This window comes from Ascaphus truei, chromosome 9 (genome assembly GCF_040206685.1).
Source record: "Ascaphus truei isolate aAscTru1 chromosome 9, aAscTru1.hap1, whole genome shotgun sequence".
Classification (NCBI taxonomy): Eukaryota; Metazoa; Chordata; class Amphibia; order Anura; family Ascaphidae; genus Ascaphus; species Ascaphus truei.
The window spans coordinates 30,783,264-30,807,141 of NC_134491.1; the positions used below are offsets into that span (position 1 = coordinate 30,783,264).

General features: G+C 45.9%; 1 protein-coding gene across 10 annotated transcripts in view; it reads right to left on the reverse strand.

Annotated features, from left to right (window-relative positions):
- The window catches only part of DPF3 (double PHD fingers 3), a 195,111-nt gene that overhangs the window by 142,983 nt on the left and 28,250 nt on the right, over positions 1 to 23,878 (reverse strand). The window contains exon 1 of one of the 10 annotated variants that reach the window (XM_075614226.1): positions 23,635 to 23,727. The exons of the other annotated variants lie outside the window; for them this stretch is intronic. Within the exon in view, the coding sequence (XP_075470341.1) occupies positions 23,635 to 23,666 (32 nt within the window). The 5' untranslated portion in view covers positions 23,667 to 23,727. Of the gene's footprint in view, positions 1 to 23,634; positions 23,728 to 23,878 lie in introns of those variants that run through there. 10 annotated transcript variants of the gene reach the window in all.

Genomic DNA, 23,878 nt, shown 5'->3' on the forward strand with positions numbered 1-23,878 from the left:
GTTATACAGCACAGTCCAGTTTCAGCAACTTTTTCTTCTGCCTCGTGGTGCCCGCTGAATTGCCTCTCCTCACCGGAACAGGTATACTCCCTCTGCTTGCCATAATCAGCTTGGAGCACACAGAACCGGTGGTTTCACAGTGAGTACCATTGCTGCCCCATGAGAGCTGCCCCAGGCATTATAGGATAATTTAGTACAGAGAGACTGGAGAGGTCAGGGGGGTGGTTTCACGACTCCCCCCCTACAACTCTGCACAACTCTGCCACCTTGTGCCATCTAGGGGATTTATGCATACAGCCTCAAGCACGCATTTTTCACATCAAGTGACCCGGTTCAAAAGCAGTTAGATACTTATTTTTTATCATTTTTTATTATTGTGGGTTATTACAAAGCTCTGTAGCACCGGGTGATTGGAGTCCTCTACCCCATTTTTTTTCCTGTGATTTTTCGTATGTTGCAATGCAGAGACATCAGCCTCCAAAAACCATGGATTTAAAATTAAGATGGCTCGCATTTTCCCCACATAAAATCAACTGGATTAAGTTTGAGTGATACAATACTATTTTAGCATTGCTAATGATGATGGATACATGAACAGGATGTTGTATACCTGTCCTGGAACAGGACTGTTATTTTTCTGTTTCCATTTGCAGCTCTGACTGTCAGCCTCATCCATTTTGGTTGTTAGCTTTCCCTGAATCTGTAACTCCCAGTGCATGTGGAAACTGTTACATTTTTGATACATTTCCCCCTCCAGACTGCTAATAGCTGGTTGCCCTGACAACCTCTTTAGTCCTCCTAGCTGAGATGATTTGCCTAAACTCCCCTGTCTGTGTTCACAGTTAGCACAGTCCAGCCACTTTTCCTGTGTGACAGGAATCACATACTTCCTTTTCCATCCAAGCAGGCGGAGTGAGCACACCTATCTTACCTACTCCTTTGCAAGCCATCCGTTTTTGACCTTCCCTTATACAAAAGCACCGTCACAGAGAAGCACTCTCTCACCACATCTACAAGCACCCTTTATTTTGCTGTGACTTTCTCAATGAAGTTAAGAATATACTAAAGGACATTGTGTGCTTTCAAGAGGGATGAGTTCAGCTATCTGGCCATACTTATATCCTGCATATAACCCTGTGGCTGCAGAATAATACCATTTATATTGTTATGTGCTTTTTCCTTCGTTTTGACCTACAAGGCTGGACCTTTAAACATGGTTAATTTCCCATTTAATCCATCAATGTGGTGTTTCTCATGCAGTGAGAACAGGCACCACAAAATCAGGATGATCACCACCAACATACAATATCTGACAGCAATGCCAACATGTGGTATAACACATCCCCAAAACAGGACACTAGCTGTCTCACTTACTAGCAGCCAAGTACAACTTTAAAACATACAAATGCACTAGAGCTCAACTCACCATATCGAAGCACTTCCCAGTTTATAATAATCCCCCTACCACATTACTACAGTACACACACACACACACACACACACACACACACACCACACACACCACACACACACACCACACACACACACAAAGAACATACTTATGAAATCGCCAAGGTTTATCTAGTAGGATTGTGCATGCTGGTCTATTAAAAAATATCACGACCTACAAAAGAATATGAATTTCTCTAGAAACAAGGCAATTAAAGATCTTTACATCATTTAGAAAGAAGAAAAAAGATACACAATGATTAAGATGGCGTTACCTGGCATGGGTCGATATTCACTGTAGGGTGACTGGGAGTTAGGCCCATATTCACCAAACACCCTTTTATGTGAATGGGAGTTAGGCTTGGCTAAAGCTTAGCCCCTTTAGTGAATAGGCCGTAGTACTTTATCTTTGCTGCAGTAAATATTGTGCTGTATGGGACTGCACATTTAGCGCACCAGTTAATGAGCCATGGGGACACAAAGGAAAGATCTTTTTGTTCACAGATGCATCAGATTCAACCTCACCCACTCCAGTGTACATCTGCGTTGCCCCAAAGGCGCACAGCCTTTGGCGCAGCCAAAGGGCGTGAGCCATTTGCTGATGTTAGTTGATGTAAAAGCTGCTCTATTTCTATTTGAAACTCACAAGCCCTTTATCCCCTGTACCCAATTTTCCTACTTTATCTGTACATGAAATGTCTGTGAAGTGACTGTATAACCCTGTTCTTTTATTGTAACCATGTGTTTTTTATAACTCTGCCCAGGACATACTTGAGAACAAGAGATCGCTGAATGTATTACTTCCTGGTAAATCTTTTTTTTGTTTTTTTTTTTTATAAAAATTTGTATGAAGGGTACGGTACAACTCTCCATTCTTCAGTGTATAGTGATACCGAATACTTTCTGACCATATGAGATTCCTTTATGCTCCATCAAATTAAAGTATCATGCCAGACCCATACTCAAATTAAAAAGACAGTGTTCGGGATGCGCATGCGCGACAACGGACTGAATGGCTGCTTGATCATTCAGCTCCGTTTCTAGCCGACACAAATTAATTAATAAATACATCCAAACCTGGCGGATTTCGCCGAAATTTGACCACAACGTACCCGGACACCTCCAGGATGTCTAAAGGGACAAGATCGAAGCGCCCCTCCACAGTAATGACTGACTATTACAGCAAAGGAGATCAGCCACGCGCCCGCAGCCATGAGGGCCCCCCGCCAAGCGGGTCCGACTCAGAGGCAGAGAGGGATGAAGATAGCGGGAACAGAATTATGCGGAGGCGCGATATGCAGGAGTTCTGCACTGATATTAAAAGATGCCTGCAGGCTGAAGTGGCGTCCCTGAGAGCGGACATCAGCAGCATTGGCGACAGAACAGACACCCTGGAGAGGAAGCTGGACACCACAGTAAAGTCCCTCCATAAAACTGACAAACAACTAGCCCAGGTAAAGGACTCTATCCAAGACCTCTTAGACAAACAAGAAGATGCTGAAAACCGAGAGCGTCGGAATAACGTGAGAATTAGAGGGGTCTCCGAAGAAGAACCTGACCCGGAGGATTTCGTGGGCCGGTGGCTAACCCAATTGATGCCGGACAGGACGGCCCAAGAGTTGCATCTGGACCGGTGTCACAGAGCCCTGAGATCCAGGCCGCAGCCGGGAGACCCCCCACGGGATATCATCGCCCGCTTCCATTATTTTAAAATAAAAGAACTATTTACCCAGCTGACCCGCAATAATCCATCTTTTGAATCGCACAAAATTCAAGTTTTCCAAGACATCTCCCCCACAACACTATTAAAAAGAAAACAACTTACCCCAATTACTAAAATCCTCAGAGATGAAGGGGTTAAATACCGCTGGATTTTCCCCTTTGGGCTTCTTGTGTCCAGAAACGGGGCATCTACGACAATAAAAAAAGCTGAAGATGGCGGAGCCTTCCTCACTAAACTGGGCTTACAGGACAAAATTACAGAGGAGGTGGCGGGAAACAGAACAGCGCCGGATCCAATATGGCGGGAGGCGGGAAGATCCAACAAGAAAAATCATGCCCGCAGTCCACGGTAACTGGACTACTAAAGAGACTGGGTTCCCTCATAGTTATTGCTGACTCCCCTCCCTACCCCCCGCTTTCTGTTCGCTAAAACAGTACCCGCAGCAGTCCCGCTGAGACCCCTGTACAGCTAAACCCCCCCACGGCATCCCCCCCAGAGCCCAGAAGAGACAAGGCCCTTTGGTCCGGCTGCAACATCTACCTGATCCCCCGACGGCAGCGGAGAGAGACTGGCATCCATCTTGAATCAGCTCCGGTGCCCAACTGAGGAGGTGCGGCTACGGATGACGTCAACAGGGAGGAGATTGCACCTCGCGCGAGAGGGACGGAGGAGAGATGCCACAACCAAGATGGCGGAGGTCAGGACGGACCGGAAGAGGCGGGACCCGGAAGGCGACCCTGGAGGAGGCCAAGCACTACACGGCGCCGAAAGAGAAAAGGGACACACTTATAGAGCGCACGCAGACGGGGAGGGGCGGGGCCCTAGGAGGGGGGATAAACAAGATAGCACAGAGGGCAACGGAAGCCACCCCACGGGCGGACAACCCACTCACTGACACCCCCGCTCCCGCGGCCGCCCCTGATCCTTGCGCGGACACCCCTGTTGCTCCCACTGGCGTTTCCCTCAATGACACTCCCGCCCCTCTCGCTCTTTGATACCTCTAATCACCGCGCTGATACCCCTACGTCCCCAGATGGCACCCCTCCCGCGGATACCCCTGCGGGCGAGCCCCCTGAGGACATCTCTTAGACATACGGCATACACCCTATTCATGCTGTCACCTCCATAGCAGTAATGGGATCCTGCTAGGGAGGGAGGGAGGGAGATAAAGACGGGAACACCCGCTGCAGCAGGGGCTTACACAGCAATAGAGAGCGGCAAGGGACAGCAATGAAGGTAGCCATAGGCCATCGGGGGGGCGGGAGGTGGAGGCCCCAATACAGAGCTCTGAGAGGGTAAAGTGGAAATAAGAGGCAAAAACAGACAGGAAGACGGGGGATGTTGGGGGGGAGGGGAAAAAAAAAAAAAAAACGGGTAAATAACCACGGGACTCAGCAGAGGATTGGGGCCTAATAGGCAATGCAAGAGGCAAGTCGGAGGGGGGCTACAGAGGAAGGAGGGTCAAGTTGTTGGAAGTTACTGATAGAAGGTCAGAGTTGTAGGTTACATGCAATTTCTTACGTATGCAGGTTGTTTATAGGTCAGGTTTGGACTAACAAAGTTACTAGTTCATCGGCTGAGACGGCGGTCCTACAGTCGTCATGCGTGTCTACCCTTGGGATGGGGCAGTTGCCCTAGAACCCGAGGAAGTCCTGGGGACGAGGCGGGGCAACACGGCCCTTTTCAGGAGGAAAAAGATAGAGGGCGTGTTCCAGAGACCCGTAGTCCCACAGGCAAGGGAGAGACGGCGGTCCTATGCCGCTGATCAATCTCCCCAGTTGATGTATGTTGTTTACATGTTTTTTCTTTTCCCTTATGTGTCCCAAGTACCTACTGTGTCCACCCCCCCCCACACTGTCTCCTCCACGAGTGGCCCCCCGCTGAAGCCCTGCACAGAACTGAGTACTGCAGGGGAACAGAAGCGGCGCCGTAGCGACCCGATACATCCAAGAGCAACACTAGTAAAACAAGGTCAGTTCCCCACAACAACATGCCTCTAACCTTTATATCTCATAACACTAAGGGTCTAAACTCACCATGCAAACGAAGGATAGCACTCACTGACTACAAAAAAAAGGGAGCGGACTTCATCCTACTCCAGGAAACGCACTTCAGTACCTCTAGTGCGCCCAAATATTTTGATAAACAATATAATCAAGTATTCCTATCCTCCGCTCCAGAAAAAAAAAGGGGGGTTGCAATCCTAGTCCATAATAAAGTAGGCCTAGTAGTGGATAAGGTAAAGAAAGACCGAGAGGGGAGGTTCCTGATGCTCATAGGGTCCATCAACATGCTCCCCATAACAATAGCCACGCTGTATGCCCCCAACACCCATGAAGCAGAATTCTTTACGAAGACATTCGGCATTATAAAAAAGTTTAGCGAAGGAGCCCTAATCCTAGGCGGGGACTTCAACGTGGCTATGAACACAACCCTAGATCGCTCAGGTCCCCATAAGTGCAGAACCAACCCCCGATCTTCCGCGCTAGCACAAGGTCTGAAAGACCTTCACCTAATAGATGCATGGAGAGAAAGCCACCCGCTAGAAAAACTCTACACTTTCTACTCACACCCACACGACTCATTCAGTAGAATCGATTACTTCTTTATCTCTAGCAGACTGGTCTCCGCGGTCACCCACACAGGGATCCATGATATTTCATGGTCGGACCATGCACCGATCGAGCTAAGGTGCGCGCAGATAGGGCTGGAAAGGCCAAGAGCAAATTGGAAACTAAATGACTCCCTCCTAAAGATCCCAGACCTTGAGAGAAAAATCAAAGAGGAGATTAAATACTTTTTCAGTGAAAATAAGGACAGCGTTGACTCACACATAACCCTCTGGGAGGCACACAAAGCAACACTGAGGGGGGTTTTGATTAGTATGGGAGCCCGCAAGAAAAAGGAGCGCAACGCAAAAATTATTAAGGTGCAAGCAGAACTAAAACAGCACTGGGAACAACATAGGCGGTCACCTGACGCAGAGACCCTGCGACAAATTAAAGACACCCAGACAAAGCTGAATCTTCTGCTCACCTCCCAGGCTGAGAAAGCGTTAAGTTGGTCAAAGAGAAGATTTTTCGAGAAAGCAAACAAACCAGATACCTTACTAGCCAATATGATTAACTCTAAAACGCACAATTATAGTATCCAAGCGTTACGACGTGAATCAGGGGAAATTACTGCCAACCCCAAGCAAATTGTACGGGAATTTAAAGATTTCTATGCAAAATTATATGACGGGGATAAAGTAAACAGATCACCAGCGAACAAGGTGGCCCTGGAGAATTTTCTAGCAAGTTCAAATATACCCTGTTTGAGCGAGGTGGACAGAGAGGTGATGGGCAGAGATTTTACAATGGAGGAATTAGCGGAGGTTATGAAAAACCTGAAACCCTCTAAAGCCCCGGGCCCAGACGGGTACTCGAATCTTTACTACAAAAAGTTTAGGAAACAATTGGCCCCTTACTTACTACGTATGTTTAACCAAGTGTTGAACGGATCCCCATTCCCGAGCCAAATGCTCCAAGCGTCCATCTCAGTAATACACAAGACAGGGAAAGACCCGCAGGACTGTAAGAGCTACAGGCCTATATCCCTCATTAATTCGGACATCAAAATCTATTCCAAATTACTGGCCAATAGAGTGAGTCTAATCCTACCCAGACTGGTGCACCCAGATCAAGTCGGGTTTATCCAGGGTCGACAAGCATCGGATAATACCCGACGAATTATTGATCTGATAGAAATAGCCAATCACAATGATATACCAGTTATGGCGCTCAGTCTGGATGCGGAAAAAGCGTTTGATAGGATAGACTGGCCATACCTGGAGGCCACGCTTGGAGCGTTCGGAATGGGCAACAAATTAATAAAAGCTATATTTGCGCTATATTCAACCCCGTCGGCAAGGGTGACCCACCAGGGATTCGCTTCAGACCCCTTTCAAATTAAGAGCGGTACGCGACAGGGATGCCCGCTCTCCCCCCTCCTCTTTGCACTGTGTATGGAGCCGTTGGCGGCCCAGATCCGGGATAGCAAAGATATTTCAGGTATTGCCATCGGAAACCAGACGCATAAGGTGGCACTCTATGCGGATGACGTGTTCCTGACAGTATCCAGGCCCCTTACCTCTCTGCCGAACCTGTTCGAGGTATTGGGACGGTTCAACAGGGTCTCCGGGTTCAAGATAAATCAGAGCAAATCGGAGGCCATTAACATAAATCTCCCCAAACACGTAGAAAAATTAATTGCCCTTAACTTCAATTTCCGCTGGCAGAAGCAACAAATCAAATATCTGGGAGTCAATATCACAAGGACATATAATACCATCGGCCAAGCCAACTACCCGCAACTGATGCGGACCCTGAGAGAGGATCTCCATAAGTGGGCTAAAAACAAGATCTCATGGATTGGCAAAATCCACTGCGTAAAAATGAATTTGCTCCCTCGCCTTTTGTATCTTTTTCAAACGCTCCCAGTGCCGTTAAATTTGAAGGAAACTCTCTCCCTCCAAATTGAGATAGATAAGTTTATCTGGGGAGGCAAAAAGGCGAGAGTGAGCAAAAAGATAATGCGCACACAAACAGGGGCGGGAGGACTAGCGGTACCTTGTTTGTTATCATACTACCGAGCGGCTCAATTATGTCAAATTGTGCAATGGCACACTGACCCCGACTCTAAAAGATGGGTCGCGGTAGAACGAGAGGCATGCTCCCCATTGGAACTCGAGCATCTGATCTGGTACCCCAAGAAGGTGCGCAATAGCACCAAACTGCCGTTATCCTCAATGACCAACTCGCTATCTATCTGGGCAGGCGCCAGGCTTAAGTGTGGCCTGACTAGCAAGGCATCGGGTATGACACCAATTTGGAATAACCCCCTCTTTGCTCCGGGCCAATCTAGCACAAACTTCTCTATCTGGAAACAAAACAATATAAAGCGTTTGGTGGATCTGGAGGGGAGACAAGGCATAAAAATTTTCGAATTAGTCAAATCCGACCACCATATTCCTAATGCCGAGATCTTTAGGTACCTCCAGATCAGGGCGTTCTATCAAAAAGTTCAGCCAAAGTCCCCTATGTCAAACTTCGAAAAGCTCTGTCGATCAGGGACATCCACGGTGAGACTTACATCGCAGATGTATAAGGAGGTAACCGGTTCTAGCAAGACAGTGAAGGAAAAAAACAGATATATGACCCAATGGGAAACAGACCTAGGTGAGGAGCTAGAGGTAGATGACTGGACCAAGATAGTGACGGCAACCTCTAAAAGCTCCATGTGTACAACCTTAAGGGAGAATGCATATAAGGTAATGATGCGCTGGTACCACACTCCCGCTAAATTAGCCAAATTTCTGCCCAGTTACTCCCCATTGTGTCCAAGACAATGTGGACAGCAGGCAGACTTGTTGCACATGCTGTGGTCCTGCCCCAAAATCGTCCCAGTCTGGGACTCAATTAAAGACTGGTTGAACATAATCACAGGTAAACCCGTCCCATTAGACCCATGGCTGTTCCTCCTGAACAGGCCAGCAACCGGGTTCACTAAAGGCGAAAACAAACTGATAGCTCACTTTGCTATGGCGATGAGGGGGGAGACTGCAGCACGATGGAAACAAAACATAATCCCTTCAATTTCAAACATTAGACATAGAATTTGGACGGTATGCCAGATGGAAATGCTAACAAGCTTAGTCAATGACACTGGCGAAAATTTTGAAAAAGTATGGGCACCATGGTTAGCCCAGAAAGATATCCGGGGAGTGGAGAGGTCCTCAATTTGGCTTTAATAGGAACAAATGCGTTCTCCCTTAAGGGAGTGCTTATTGACGGAACCTACAACACACTAGGATAGAAACGCCCACCCCCCCCCCCCCCCCCACCCCATCACCTCGTAGGACCAAGAAGGGACACACAAGACAATGAGAGAGACAAATCAGTTACGAACCGGACGTCCTACGGGGTACGCAGAAAGTCCTCAGACGCAGAGAACCAGTATGGGGGAGGCAGAAGCGGACCCACGGAAGGAGATCCCCCTAACCCCCATACTCCCCCCCCCCCCTCCCCTTTACTCCCCCCCCCCCCTCCCCTTTCTCGCTTCCCCTTTTCCATCCCCCTTGTCTGTCGCCCCCCCCCCCTCCCACCCCCCCCCGGGTCCTAACCGGAGATCCCCCCCCCCAGTATGTCTGTCGGTCTTCCCAGTTTGTCCAAAGACGTCCACCAATTTACAGAAGAATTGTCACATGCAGTAAACTGTCACGGTACGCGGCTGAGAGATTATCTACTGTATGTATATTATGTACTGAACAAAATAAAAAATTTAAGTTGAAAAAAAAAAAAAAAAAAAGACAGTGTTCTTTTTGCTACATAAATATCTGCTGGCCTTTGACACTTTTTTCAGAATGAAAAAAATGACATTTATTTTCCAAGAAGCACTAGTTTGTAGCCTATGTAAATTAACAGTTGATAAATTCCTATAAAATGTAGCAACAAAAAGTTCTGATTATCAAGTGCATCTGTGTTTATATAAGGAATTGTAAAATGCTATAATACGGCTCATAATTGCAGCTGTGCTACTGTTACACGCAAGTGGGAAAACAGACTGATGAATTAACAGGAAATATATATGTTTCAACCTCAGATTATATAAATTATGGTGGGTAGAAAAGTGACAAATAAACCTCCACCGTATACTGTAAAGCAAATAAAAATATCACTTGTGAGCACAGTCACATGCCTCAGCCAGGTCTGCCACCCTGCCTTTCCCCATTCTCTCTTCACTTACAGTACTTCTACTGCAGCAAGGGATTCTGGGAAGTATGAGCAGTGTCACCTTTTACTTCAAATCCATTTTAACATGGACCCCTATAAGCTTATGCCTGCCGCATTACACAGCTTTTCAGCACAACCTGGGTTAAAGATTTGCATAGTCAGTAAACCTACTCACAGACAGTGGTTCTGAGCTTTTGGGTCTCATCACAGAGTATGGTTATACTGGCTTTGCACCGTGAAGCTTAAAGGGCTCCATGTTAAAATGGATAAGAAGCAAAAGGTGACACTGTGTGCTCATTTGCATATAATTTCCCAGAATCCCTGGCTGCACTTACAGCACTGTATGCTAAGAGATAATAGGGAAAAGCAGGGTTGCAAACCTGTCTACAGTAAGACGTGTGACTGTGCTCACAAGTGATATTTTTATTTACAGGAAATATGCAGGCTGTCATTGGCGCATGGCTTTTGTGTCCCAATTTAAAAATAAATAAATTAAAAAAAACTGTGTACAGTATAGTCAATCATTAAATAAACCATAGAAGCTGCAAAGCCTGCTAATTGTTGGATAACTTTCACTGTATTACATCTCAAATGTGACCTGCGAACTGAACAGATATTTTCATGACTGAAGTCTTCTAAAATGAGCAATGAACACATTTATATGAAGGCTTTCCACGTAAGTGGTGCCTGCATGCAAAGTCTATTTCTAAATGATCTGTGATCTAGCCTGGATAAAAGGCACGGTATACACTCTAGTATACAAACTAATTACAATTCCATCATTTATAGGGAGGTGAGGCATAGGGATGAAAGGGTTAGTCGTAAATATAAAAGCTTCAGTTAAATACATTCTGTGCTCTTGGACACCATCTCTCAATGCTGAAGCGTTACCATATGTACAGTAAGTACTGTAATAACATTGTTTTAGGGTCTGCCATAGAATGAGAGTACCAGGGATATGCTGCTGTGATTGCATACTAGATGTGGCTGCACAAATTATAAAACGTGGGAATCGAATCCACAGTATAATTTGTTTCCATATTATTAGCACGAACAAACAAAATCCTTATACCAAGTTGCAACTACTTATCCAAGAAAACAGGTGTGCTCAAGATATGAAAATGCAGCAGCTCTTAAACAATCTCCTATGCTTCCCACTCACCCGTGGTAAAAATACATTTCAAGAGGCTTTCCTAGCCAACTACTGAAAGACTGCAATGAATTATCAAAACTCCCAACCTTGAGCTGACCAGTACAAAACATGGTGCTCTTGTCGCTAAGCAACGGGTACCCTTGAAGGCATTCTGTTAGATAAAGTCAATGCCTCGCCCAGAGGAACAACATCCAAAGTGAACATAAAAATACTACCTCTAGTTCATGTGGATCTGCTAAGCATAATAACAGACTCGGGAACGCCACTTACATTCGGGCAGCTTAACCACAGACGCACAGCTGTGCGACAAAGTTTAAAGCCCACAAGAGAGACAGACACAGACACACCTGACTTAAGGATCTCTTAGGTTTAAAAGGAAAGTTCTAACTCTGTGATTCACGAGAGTAGTTGGCAATACAATTTTATACGTTTGCAATGAGCAAAAAAAAATAAACTTATTACAGCATTACATCAGTTTGAGTAGAGGGCAAATTGCTTAGGTGCAAAGTTGTCTAGTTTCCATTCCCATCACTTATGCCCGTCAGACAGAAAAAAAACGGTGAAGAAGATACCAAACCTTTTAATTAAAACAAGCCGATTACTCTGCAAGTGAACAAGTTCTAGGAGATAAATTTCACGAAAACATTTTTCAATGATGCAATTGTGCTTAGGCTTTTAAGACCACGTATATCTCTTTTTCTGATGCCATCTGGTGTAAATGCCATCTAGAGAATTACACTTCTGTAGTTTCAAGGCTGATGCTTAAAAGTACAGTGCTACTTACCAAACCAATGTTCTATACTTCATTGAAACGATGCAGTACATTTCTAGTCTCAATGAATGTTAATATAAAATACAATTTTGCAGGGGTTTCTAAAAACAGCCGCTACTGTCAGTTTCGGAAAACTGGTGTAGCACCTGTTCCCCCCCTGCCACGGAAGATCTGGCCACTACATGGTTATTGTCCTCGGTGCTGTAGGTCACCTGCTGGTTCAGGAGGTCTGAGTGGCTCCGCAGTTGCAGTTTGGGAGCAGCAACAGGGCAGGCTTTCTCCATCTCTTTACTGTGCAGCGCCTCCATCCCATGAGGATCCTGCCGGATGCAGGATGGTCCCCACAGGATATACTCCTCTCCAATAACCACACACACGCCATAGCTGGTCCAACGGCAGGTTTATTGTACAAGAGCAAGATCGTCCTCCAGCCCTGGAGCAGACCCCAAGGGCTTGAGGCCCCCAGAGCCCCTCCCAATCTCCTTGACCCTCTTGTAGGGAAAAGGGTATCACACTGTCCAATACTCAACAACCTCAATGTGGTGGAGTGTCAGCTTTTATACCCAGGGGGAAGGGTTTGTAACACCGCCCCATAACAGGGCAGGTTTAGGTAATGACAGGCATCACGCCATATACATGTGACCCAGTCAGTACCCTCCCCAGGTATGACACTTCCGACTGCTGGTTTAGGCTTGCCCCTGGATAAGGCAACATAGTACCCATCCAGCCTGCAACTGCAGGCTAGGCCCTGTGCTGGAGTAACCCCAACACTGCCTGTTACTATCAGGACTTATAGTGTTGAGGCCAGTAGAAGGCTATAGCCAGGGGCACTTGGCTACACTAGTATACAACATCATCGCGACATTGGCATCATTGCAGCTGATCTTGTGATATCTTCGGCAGCTTAACCCTTTCCAGATAGAGGCCCATGTTTACCAAGCAGTGCTATACCATAAAACACTTTATAGCCCATTCAAATGAATGGGCTGGAAAGGGTCTTCAGGCGCATTCTCACATAGCACCACTTGGTAAATATGGGCAATATGGTCCTGAATGAAATACAGGTAAATATGGCACAGAAGGATAAGTGCACATGAAATAAAAGAAGATCTATCCCAAATATTATAGACATAACCCTATTTTTGCCAGCCTACTGTGATTTCAAGAAAATCGTTTTAAAATCTCAGCTCCACTGGAGAGGGAACAGAATGATGAATATTATAATTAATATTATTACGCGTGAACAGAACACTAAAGCTACAGGAAGACTATTGGAAAATGTGAAGGTCTGTGAAAAGCCAAAAATAAGCTAAATTTTAGAAGACCAAGGCAGAGGATGAACAAGAAAATGTTCACTCACTTATCCTTTTAAAGAAGGTCCGGAATCATTGGAGATGAATTAATGATCATCCACCATTCTGCCTCCAACTGTATTTTTGGTGAAATATAAATAGTTTATATAACCTGGCTAAACCATTTGCTCAATAAGTGGTTTATTAAAGTGATGCCGACTCAGCAGACTCCTACACTCCGCAGAATGCCCCAGTAATGCATCTCGGAGAAATCAGTCCTTCATTACCCCAGACAGCATTGCTTGTCCTTGTCAGTCTATAAAATGACACCAAGTAAATTAATCATTGTTCATTGAACTGACAATCAGACAATCAATTATCACCAATGTGTACAATGCTCCTACTTGAGCTACGTTAAGTGCATGAGCACCCCTGGATAACTCAAACCTAGCTGGTCTTTGGTGCTATATCATGTAGATCCCCATTTTATGTATTTATTTAATTATTTAAAGCGGAGGCCAAAATACACAAGTCAGCAATAAAGGGTTAAATAGGGAAACAGCCACTACGGTTGCGCAACAATAAAACACTCAGGATAACACTACCAAACCTCTGAGTGCCAGAGTGCCACCGCCCCTCCGGCTCATCGCGGCCATGTGACCTCACCTCGGAGCCATGATGTGATTGTGGGGTCACAAATTAAGATGTGAAGGCGTCGTCGTGTTCCATTCCCCTGCTGGCTAGGTCAGCGCGCCACTGCAGTGCAGAACGCCATCTCCCATAGGAACCGAGCAGAAAGCCCATGATGTAAACCCTAAATCTTGGCTCCCCTCCCGTGTCAGACCCCATCATGTCATGGGCCACCCCCCCCCACCAGTGTCAGACCCCATAATGTCAAAGCCCCCCCCCCCCCCAGTGTCAGACCCCATCACATCATAGGACATCCAAAGGGTTAAGAAATGCATCAGAGTGATATTGATTGTGATACATATCTGCTGGAAAATCAAGACGAAAAGGAACATTTGAAAACCTTTTTTTCAAAATAAATGACGTAAAAATGTAGTTTTCACGTTTCTTACAAATGTGAACGTATTTTTTACTCGGGGTGAGGTAGGATTGCTGCCAACATGAGGGAAGGAGGCAGGCAGTGATGCCCGCGTCTCCCGTATGCGCCGGCAGCCTGGTCATCTTTAAAACTGCCGCGTCTTAAATTGAAAATCACCAGCTCTCTGTAAAACATCAATGATTCCCTATTGCTCACCGCAATAAGAAAATGTCAATACGACTTCTCATGTCTTATTACTGCAATATTACTTCCATATTGGTACATTACCCAACTCCAACATCAATGAATGGTAATAATAGAGAGAGGAAATGTATTGGTAAATCACAAAAACCTTCGAGCATGGGGTTTAGGAAGAATAAACCCTTGCCCACTAAAAAGGCCTGCAACGCATTGCTTTGATGGGAAGGAGTTCATTTAGTTAGTACCAAGGAGGCTTTGGGAACCTCGTTCCCAGAATACAAGAACCAAGGAACGGTGCGAACGCAGCAATAACCAGTGGTTTCTGGTCACATTTTCTTTGTCTATGGCTCACCGACAGTCCTCGAGACCCCCCACCAAGTCAGGTTTTCAGGATCTCTCAGCTTCAGTACAGATGTCTCAATCAGTGAACGGAGCCACCTGTGCTGAAGCTGGAATATCCTGAAAACCAGACGGGGGCGGTGGGGGTTCTTGAGGAGTGGAGTTGAGCACCGCTGGTCAAGTGAGGACAGGTCAAGTTGGTCACGTCAAGGCGCACAGAATTAAACACACCTTTCATCATCAAAGGGAAGTGAATAAGCTTTGTTTTAGTACATGGAGAAAACATGAAAGGGAAATGTAACAGTTGGAAAGCAAAACTGAAAAAGAATCATGATCAGTCAAATCTATATCTATAAGTCTGAAATAATGTTTGTGTGTGTATGCCTTCTCCCTGCGTGATTGGCCCTGTGTTCCCCCTGTGTCATTCGCCACGGACGCACCCCCCGCCCCCTCACCCCACCCCTCACATTGCACCTCTTGCCCTCACTTGGATTAGGAATCTCACTTAGCAGGACCATCCACACCACTACCACCTCTCCCCCACCACCAACCCCCCTCCCCCCAGTCACAACACTACCACCCGCCGCTCCTCTACGCCGGCCTCACCTCTCCCCCACCACCAACCCCCACCCCCCCCCCCCCCGGTCATACCACTCTGTGTCCCTGTCTCCCGCTGAGGCCCCCTGCCCCCGGGTATCACCTTCACCTGCTCCCCCCCCTGGGTAGCGAACCCCCATGCACCCCGGATGTCACCCCCCTACTGCCCCCTGTGTCGCTCCACCCCTTTCCCCGGTGCCGCCCACCCCTTTCCCCAGTGCCCCCCTGTCAATTGCACGTGTGCTCCAGCGGCCTGGCGGTGCGCGCACGCTGCGGCTGCTCCCGCTCATCGGGCACTTCAGCCTCCTCCCTCGCGCCTGCTCCAGGTTGCCGTGCGCTCGGCGGCCTGCGCTGCATGCTCCGCCCCCACCGGAGACTGGACGGAGGTGGGTGGTGTCCGCCGGTGGGGGGAACGGGCGGGTCCTCACTGCAGTTGTTGTGGATGCCCGAGGACATTTGTGTGTGTGTGTGTGTGTGTGTGTGAGTATGTGTGTGACACTGGGTGTGTGAGTATGTGTATATGTGTGTGTGACACTGTGTGTGTGTGACACTGTGTGTGTGTATGTGTGACACTGTGTGTGATTGTGTGACACTGTGTGTCTGACACTGTGTGTGTGTGTATGTGTCTGACACTGTGTGTGTATGTGTCTGACACTGTGTGTGTGTGTGTGTGTGTGTGTGTGTGTCTGACACTGTGTGTGTATGTGACTGACACTGTGTGTGTGTGTGTGTGTCTGACACTGTGTGTGTGTGTGTGTGTCTGACACTGTGTGTGTGTGTCTGACACTGTGTGTGTGTGTGTGTCTGACACTGTGTGTATGTGTCTGACACTGTGTGTATGTGTCTCACTGGGTTTGTGTGTTTGGCACTGTGTGTCTCACGGTGTGTGTGGCACTGTGTGCTGCGCAGGGGGGGGGGGGAGGACCGGAGCAGCACGGGGGGGGGGGGGGGGGGAGGACCACTGCTGCGCATGGGTGGGGGGAGGCGGAGAGACACGAGGGGAACGGGGGGGGGGGGGGGGGGAGGGTGGCGAGAGGAAGGAGCGGGAGGTTTTGGTCCCGGGCAGCGCCGGGTCTCTCAGCTAGTAATATATATACACCCGGCTTATTATCTTTCTTTGTACTTACTATATCTGGGGAAGAGGTGTACAAATAAATACAATTACAGTGATTTCCATTCTTCATATACATGCCCAAAAAAGCCACGGCTTTGTAAGTAAACCAACGCGGATTTTAATCCATTCCAAACTTTAGTCTTTCTGCAGCATATGTCCCAGTTTTCTGGCAGTCTGACCTTTTGTCGCGGCCGTTTCACCGCAACCAAATGACGTAAACTCACCTCGCTGCCGGGACACTCCACCACTGGACGCTTTGCTGCTAAGGTAAGACCCTAACCTTACCACATACACTAAAACCCCCTAAAGTTAACCCCTTACCCCAACTGTGGCCGAATACCGCCGGTCATTTGGTCGTGGCAAACCAGCAGCGACCACGTCCCGGTCCGGTTTTCTGGATTCTATTAATTAATGAGTCAAAGAAAAATAGTATAAGATGACGGTGCAGCTTCCAATTGGATGACCACTTGGGATCCATATTTAAATACCAAGGAAACGTACCAGCACCTAAAACTGTTCTCATCTTGGGAACTGGGGAATACTCAGAGCTGAAAATAGAGCGATCCAACTCTATGGGACCCGGATTCAAATACTGTATTTAAAAAAAACAACAAAAAAAAACATTGGGGATCAAATTCTGGTAAAAATGGAGACTGGCAAAAAAAAATGTAAACGGATTATTACGTTTAGGGAAATGGTGAATTTATAGTTATGTATCTGTAACAGGGACTTATCCCTGTTTAAATAACGCAGAGCTCTGAGAATCCAGCAGAGAGATAGTTGATTGCAGCCACTCAATTAACTAGTCTCCACCTGGACTAATGAGAGCTCTGTAAAAAGCCTTGTGTGCTACACAGGAGTTTTTCCTTAGCTCACATTTGGGCTGACAGAAGGAGAGCAGAGAAGCCTGCACACAGACACTGTCTTGAGCACAAAGGCTGTGCTGAGATCAAGACACCCAGAGACCTATATTTCCTGGACACAGAGGACCCAGGATCCTGCCAGAGACTGACATGGAGGGCCACCTGCTTAAGGTGCCTCCTGAGACTTTGGAGTGAAAGGCTGGTAATGGGAATATCCCTCCAGTATGGGATTTCTGAGCCATCATTGACCTACAGCTGATTTTTGCATCTCACCCCTCTATTCCACACTGCAACCAACTGGCTCTGTTACTATTGGTTGGAAGGTCAGACAGTGATGGGTGAATCTGATAACTTTCCGAATATGGATATAATCCCAAAAAGGTAATGGACCTTTAAGTTCTAGTATGTGTTGCCATCTTCTGAGTTGGGTGATGTGGTTAGGTGGTTATGGGTGATGTGAATAGAGGAAAAACACTGCTGTCTTTCATTGCAGGGAAGGGCAAGTGAGGATACAATGAACACACAGCATCATCTAACCACTTGTACATGTTTCCAGGATCTTGTCTCAGTTAGCAGGTCAGATCTGTTTACAAAAATGTTATTCTATCGGAACACAGAAGACTGATGATATAAAATCAACTTCCTAAAATACACAGTTTTTGATCATGCTCTTCTTTCATTTACAAATGTGGATTATACAAAGTATCATCACTGATCATCTTCTTCTTCAAAAGCTCATTGTTCCCCACTCCCCCCCAACCTACCCCAACCTAAATAAGGATTTACTCTTTGGGATCCCTGCCCTTCCTGTACACCACTGTTTTTCAACAGGAGTTATCGTGGACATCCCTAAAGGGTTCCCTGCAATTTTCAGGTCATTTGAAAATTGTACCAAATACAGAAGGATTTACAATGTATCTGACCTAAGACGCGCTATTAGAGAGGGTTGGGGTTCCTTACAATGCATCTAATGTCAAGCGCACTATTAGAGAGGGTTGGGGATCCTTATAATGCATCTGATCTCAGAATTTCACAATATAATAATAGGTTTCCGCAACACAAAAAAGTAAAAAAAAAAATATATATATATATATATAAATAAGAAATAAACACTGCATAAAGTGCACAAACGAAAAATTAACACATTTTTAAGCTTGGACTCAGAAAATTCCATGTACGAGGCCGTGCTACCTAGAGAACCACTTACCTAAAATGTAACAAAGGAATTGTACAACACTTTTAGTCTGACACATTGTAGTATACCACGGACAATGACAGCGCATATTGTTATATATAAAGTGCTATACACCAATTGTCCTCATCAATGTGGCTAATGTTCTTGTAGATCAAGAAGCTTAAATAAAATCATCCGTTTGCTCTCTTATTAGGGAAAAAACACACAGCTACTTTGTTAACATTGTGAGGCAGGCTAAAAAGATCAATAATACATCATCAAATGTGATAATATAATGGATTTTAAAGTATTAATACAACCGACTGTCAGTATTAATAGCATTGATTCTAAGCTGTAATACAACTATTCCAATGTGGCAGTACAATCAATGTACCTAAATATATATCTGACATTCACACACTCCAAAAACCTCTTCCAAAAGAACAGATGGAATCTACATTACCAAATGAGATGTGTATTTATTATAGAAAACGATGCACTGAGTTTCTGATCAGATCATAGGAATTATTTTGCTTTATATGTAGTTGGTCACCAGACCCTCTTCATGTTGTTAGCTCATCCCAAGACTCAGCACTATATCTGTTACTATTGTGTTGGGAAATAGAATCAGTTACATAGATCTGAAAGCAGTGTCTAGTCTAAATTGCATTTCAGTTCTTTATTTCGTTACCATGTATGATACCGTGAGACCAAAGGTCACCTCAACCCTTAAATATAGTTAGAGCAACTTCATACTACAGAGTTCTGCATGGGGCCTGTCATCTTGGGTGTCCGTTATGTCAGAAAAGTTTTGGTGATGAACACATAATTCACAGTATTGTCTGGTGGCAGCTAACTACTCCAGCGCTTAAAGCGTGGTCTAAAAAGATATGAACCACCAAAAAATGTAAAAAGTAAACGCTATTCGAATCAAGTACTGCCTATATTGCAGCATTGTAAAAATACAACAATAAATCAATGCTCTAAAGATCATACAGCCAATTTGTTTACATTAGGTCCACATCGGAATAAAGTAACTTGCAGAACTTTACACCCAGTTGGGCCCCTTTCCATTTTACAGGCCCCGGGCAAAAAGCGATTTCTATTTTCTATCCATATAACAGAATCAATACCATTGGTTGGTAACATTTGTAGCTCAAAAGTATTAGGCCCGTGCGTATAGTGCCCGCGACGGGCGACGTCGCCCAAAAACAAATACATAGCCGCCGCGTGCGCTTATAGTAAGCGCGACGGCGACAATGCGACAGAGCGACGTAAACTTTGGAAGCTGGAAATATTTGATTTTTCAAGGGCTGTCGCCTCATGTGACAGCCCCTGAACAAATCAAATACAAGTACGCCCGCGCCGCCACAAAGCGAAATATAACTTTCGCTAGCAACGACGGCGACGTCACCCATCCTGTTGGCGGTCGCGGACACTAAACGCACGGCCTTAAGAGGGTAGCAGACATTTCGTGTGCGTCTGTAAGGCAGTAATTATACCCAGAGTGGCCAGCGGAACCGCGCTGCGCACCTCAAAATCAAATTGCTACAATCCAATGAATGTTTACATACCGCGCGCAGACACACCGCAGTGCGGCAGACAGGAGAACAGACCCGGGATTTTGTTTTCTTCAGGCAACGGTCGCGTTACATGAGCCGTTCAGCCAATGAGGGCGAACCGCTCACGACCACACCTCCGCCATGCTCACTGTCTCTCCTGCCTACAGTGCACGTCGCTCAGCCGCATCGCAACGATGACATCACCAGATCACGTGCACGCCCAGACGGAGCTGGTATAATCGTACCCTTATTATGACTTGGTGCTGTAGCTTTGGTGGGTGTAATAAATACATACATACAGGCGCAAGCACTAAGAAACCATATCAGTCAATCTGCACAAGACTATAGGGCCTTTGTTTTGCCACCATCCCACCTCTAATCTATATATACTTTTACATGGTCTGTTAGTATTATTTGACATCTCTTATTTATTGTAATGACAGAGCAGTACTGGAGTGTTCACAGAGCCCTGACGCAGGGTTTTGTGCTGATGGAACCCCCTTAATAAGTGCTCCCCTCCCACTCTGCAAAAGTACTGCTGGGAGGATGTGCCACTCTGGCAGCACAATGGCATTAACTAAACAACCCTCTGCCTCTTCCAAAAGCAAGTCATAAAGTAAAAAAAACCTCAGTTGGTGCTGGATATTATCAATGGTAAAAACATTTTATATAACCCATTAATTATTTCCCCCTCACCCCCCCATCTTTTACACTAATTTTGTTTTACAATTAGGGACGATATTTCCGTTATAATGTTAAGTTAGAAATGTAGGTGTTGGCCACCAAATCTATTAAGCCACGAAAGTTTGTAGCGCCTATTTTTCCACGAACTGCAGTTCACTTGCAGCCTTACTTTTATCTCCTCACTTTCATTGGTTACAGGGAGGGGTTGCTTCCATGTGATAGCCAAACCAAACATTGCACTCTAGTGACATGTTAAATTACAATATCTCACATTTACAGTTGCAAGGAATGAATTCAAGATATGTTTCTGTATACAGCACCCACAGTGTACGCATTGCTGAACGTGGTATTTTGCAGGCACAAGGAGTTCCTACCCCGTAGATCTAACAATTTTATTTATGGATCCCAAGGCACATGGGAATAAAGTGACTTGACCAAGGTCACACAAAGAGCCGACACTGGGATTAAACCAGGCTGCCCTGCTTCAAAGTCACTGCCTTGTCCCATATTTCTATGTAATCCTCACGTAAAATTTGGATACTTCTGTGAACTACATTGTGACAGAACATGATTGACGCAGTGTATATTGATACACTGTATCCCTTTAAAACCACCAGACCCAAAGAATTAATCGCTTATATATTAAATAATTCTAAAAATTGTCAGGTCTTGTGTGTTAATTTATTTGGTGACCATCCACACACAGCCTTCTACCATAACCAAGATTCCCTGCAAAATGCATCACATTCTTGTATGGAAACTGTCCTATGGTAAAGGCCTCTCCAGTTGGTTATTACCAACGGCTACAAGGCAACACGCGCAAGAATCACTGACAACAAAGTCTGGAAGATTTTGGAAGTCGGTGTGTATGGAATATGGTTCATATCACTATACAGTCCTGTCTGTTCATATACAGAAGGGGGTAATTCTCCTTCTATCCCAAAATATTAACTCCCATGTTCTAACCTTTTCACTGCTATGCCATGTAGGCCCACCTGGCAGCCAAAGTGTTAAATGGACACCATCCGTGAGCCCATGTATTTTAAATAAATCTCAGGGTCTCCAACAGGAGGAGCTCAGAAGATCAAAAAGGTGACAAATCCGAGTCTGGTAATTCCAATGTTATCTGTATTCTGACAGCACAAACCATTCAGCCAAATCAAATGCCAATCACGCCCCATCCCCCCAAACACCTCGTCTCCCCAGGAGGAACAATAGAATGTGATCGGCAAACTCATTAACTAATACAATGTCATGAGAAACCGTTACCTAAAAAAAAGTCACAGAGTTAACCAGATGGTACAATACTGGCTTTCGTAAAGACATACCATTGCAGAGTAAATAAAACATCCTACATTCTAAACTCTGCTGGGCTGAAGATATGTTCTGCCATATAACTTATTTTGGTGCTGTTACCCTTGTAGTTTATTACCATGTAAAGTGCAGTGTGTGATTGGACAGGAATACATAAACATAAGAAAACGTAACTGTTTAGGCAGAAAAGAACACTTGGTATTTCCAAATACTATTTTTCAGCATTGCTGTGGTCCTACCTTATACATGTGCATGTACATTAGCAATAATAAATACAAATAATAATATGGAGGTGTATGAATGACCATGAGATAGCTATTCCGAGAGATACTGCTCAAAGAGCCCACATATTAACCCATTTTACAATGGAGAAGGTAGGAAGTAGCTTGCAAACAGATCTCTATTTAGTTATTAGGCAGGTCCTAAAAACGCTATTACAGCCTGCAAAGAAGACAAATGAGCAAAACATTTTAAGTGCATCAAAGGAGGACTGTAATGGCCATGCTACTGGGGCTTGTTAAAGCGAAGAATTCCCATAGGACAGTGTGTTTGTGGCATTGGCTACACAGATAAATATACACTAGGTCTAGGAGCTATGGGGGGGGGGGGGGGAAGAGTTACTACCCATATCTTTAATTATAAAAATACTTTTGGTGGGGGTAGGAGGGCAAAAACCAAAATTGCAGTGACCATGGCATCCCTTAACACTGCCAAAAATGAGCTGGCTAGGTCACATTTCATTGTGCAGCAGAGGGTTTCATATGGCTAAAAATGCACAGCAATCTTTAAATTACCCCATGGAGGCTGTAACTAAGGGGGGGGGGGGGGGAGAGGGGTGCTGCAACCTCAACCCTCGCCCCCCCCCCCCCCCAGTTTATACATTTTTACAATATGGTTATGTATGTTTCTGCTTTTATATGTACAGCACACCAACCCCAAAAAATAGTTCATGCACCCCTGAGTGACCCCCCCCCCCCTACACACACACAATCCATTCACCATAAGAGAAGTTCTAAATTCTACTAGGTGAGCGCAAAAAAAGATTATATGATTGCACCCCTTATAAAAACACAAGGTCTGGGATCCCCAAATCTGATACCCTGGTTTCCCTAACTTCTCTAAACTTGGTGGTGGTGGTGAGAGCATGCATTTCAATACTGTCACCAACCTCCCCATGCACATCACCTTCCTTAACATGCAGATAGTGCCAGAGACCCTGGCTCCCATCTCCATCACCCAGCGCTCACCCATCTCCAGCACCTCGCGTGCACCCATCTCCAGCACCTAGCGTGCACCCATCTCCAGCACCTAGCGTGCACCCATCTCCAGCACCTAGCGTGCACCCATCTCCAGCACCTAGCGTGCACCCATCTCCAGCACCTAGCGTGCAGCCCTGCTCTGCCATGTCCCTGAGATCTCAGCACAATATAAATCAGCATGAATAATAAAAGCTGTTAGAGAGACAGGAGGAGTCGGTGCCCGGAGCCCCGCAGCCCGCCGGGGACTCCTCGTGGCTCCAACTGTGAAAGGCGCCTTTTTTTCATACGGAAACACGCGGATTGCGCCCGGTTCTACTCACGGTTTCAGGGGGTTGTGAATGACAGTCGCCATCTTGCTACAATGTAACAGAATACTGTCTGTCTCGGAGTTCTGAAGGTTCGATAAGAGGAGGGGGGGTGCAGGGATGAGCCAATCAGGCCGAGGACTACCGGCGCCACAGCCAATCAGAGCGCAGGGGGCGTGGACTGGAAGGGGTGTCCTGCTAGGTATTAGGGAGCTGTCAGAGCAGCACAGGTCACTCCCTTGTGTGGCTGGACAGAGAC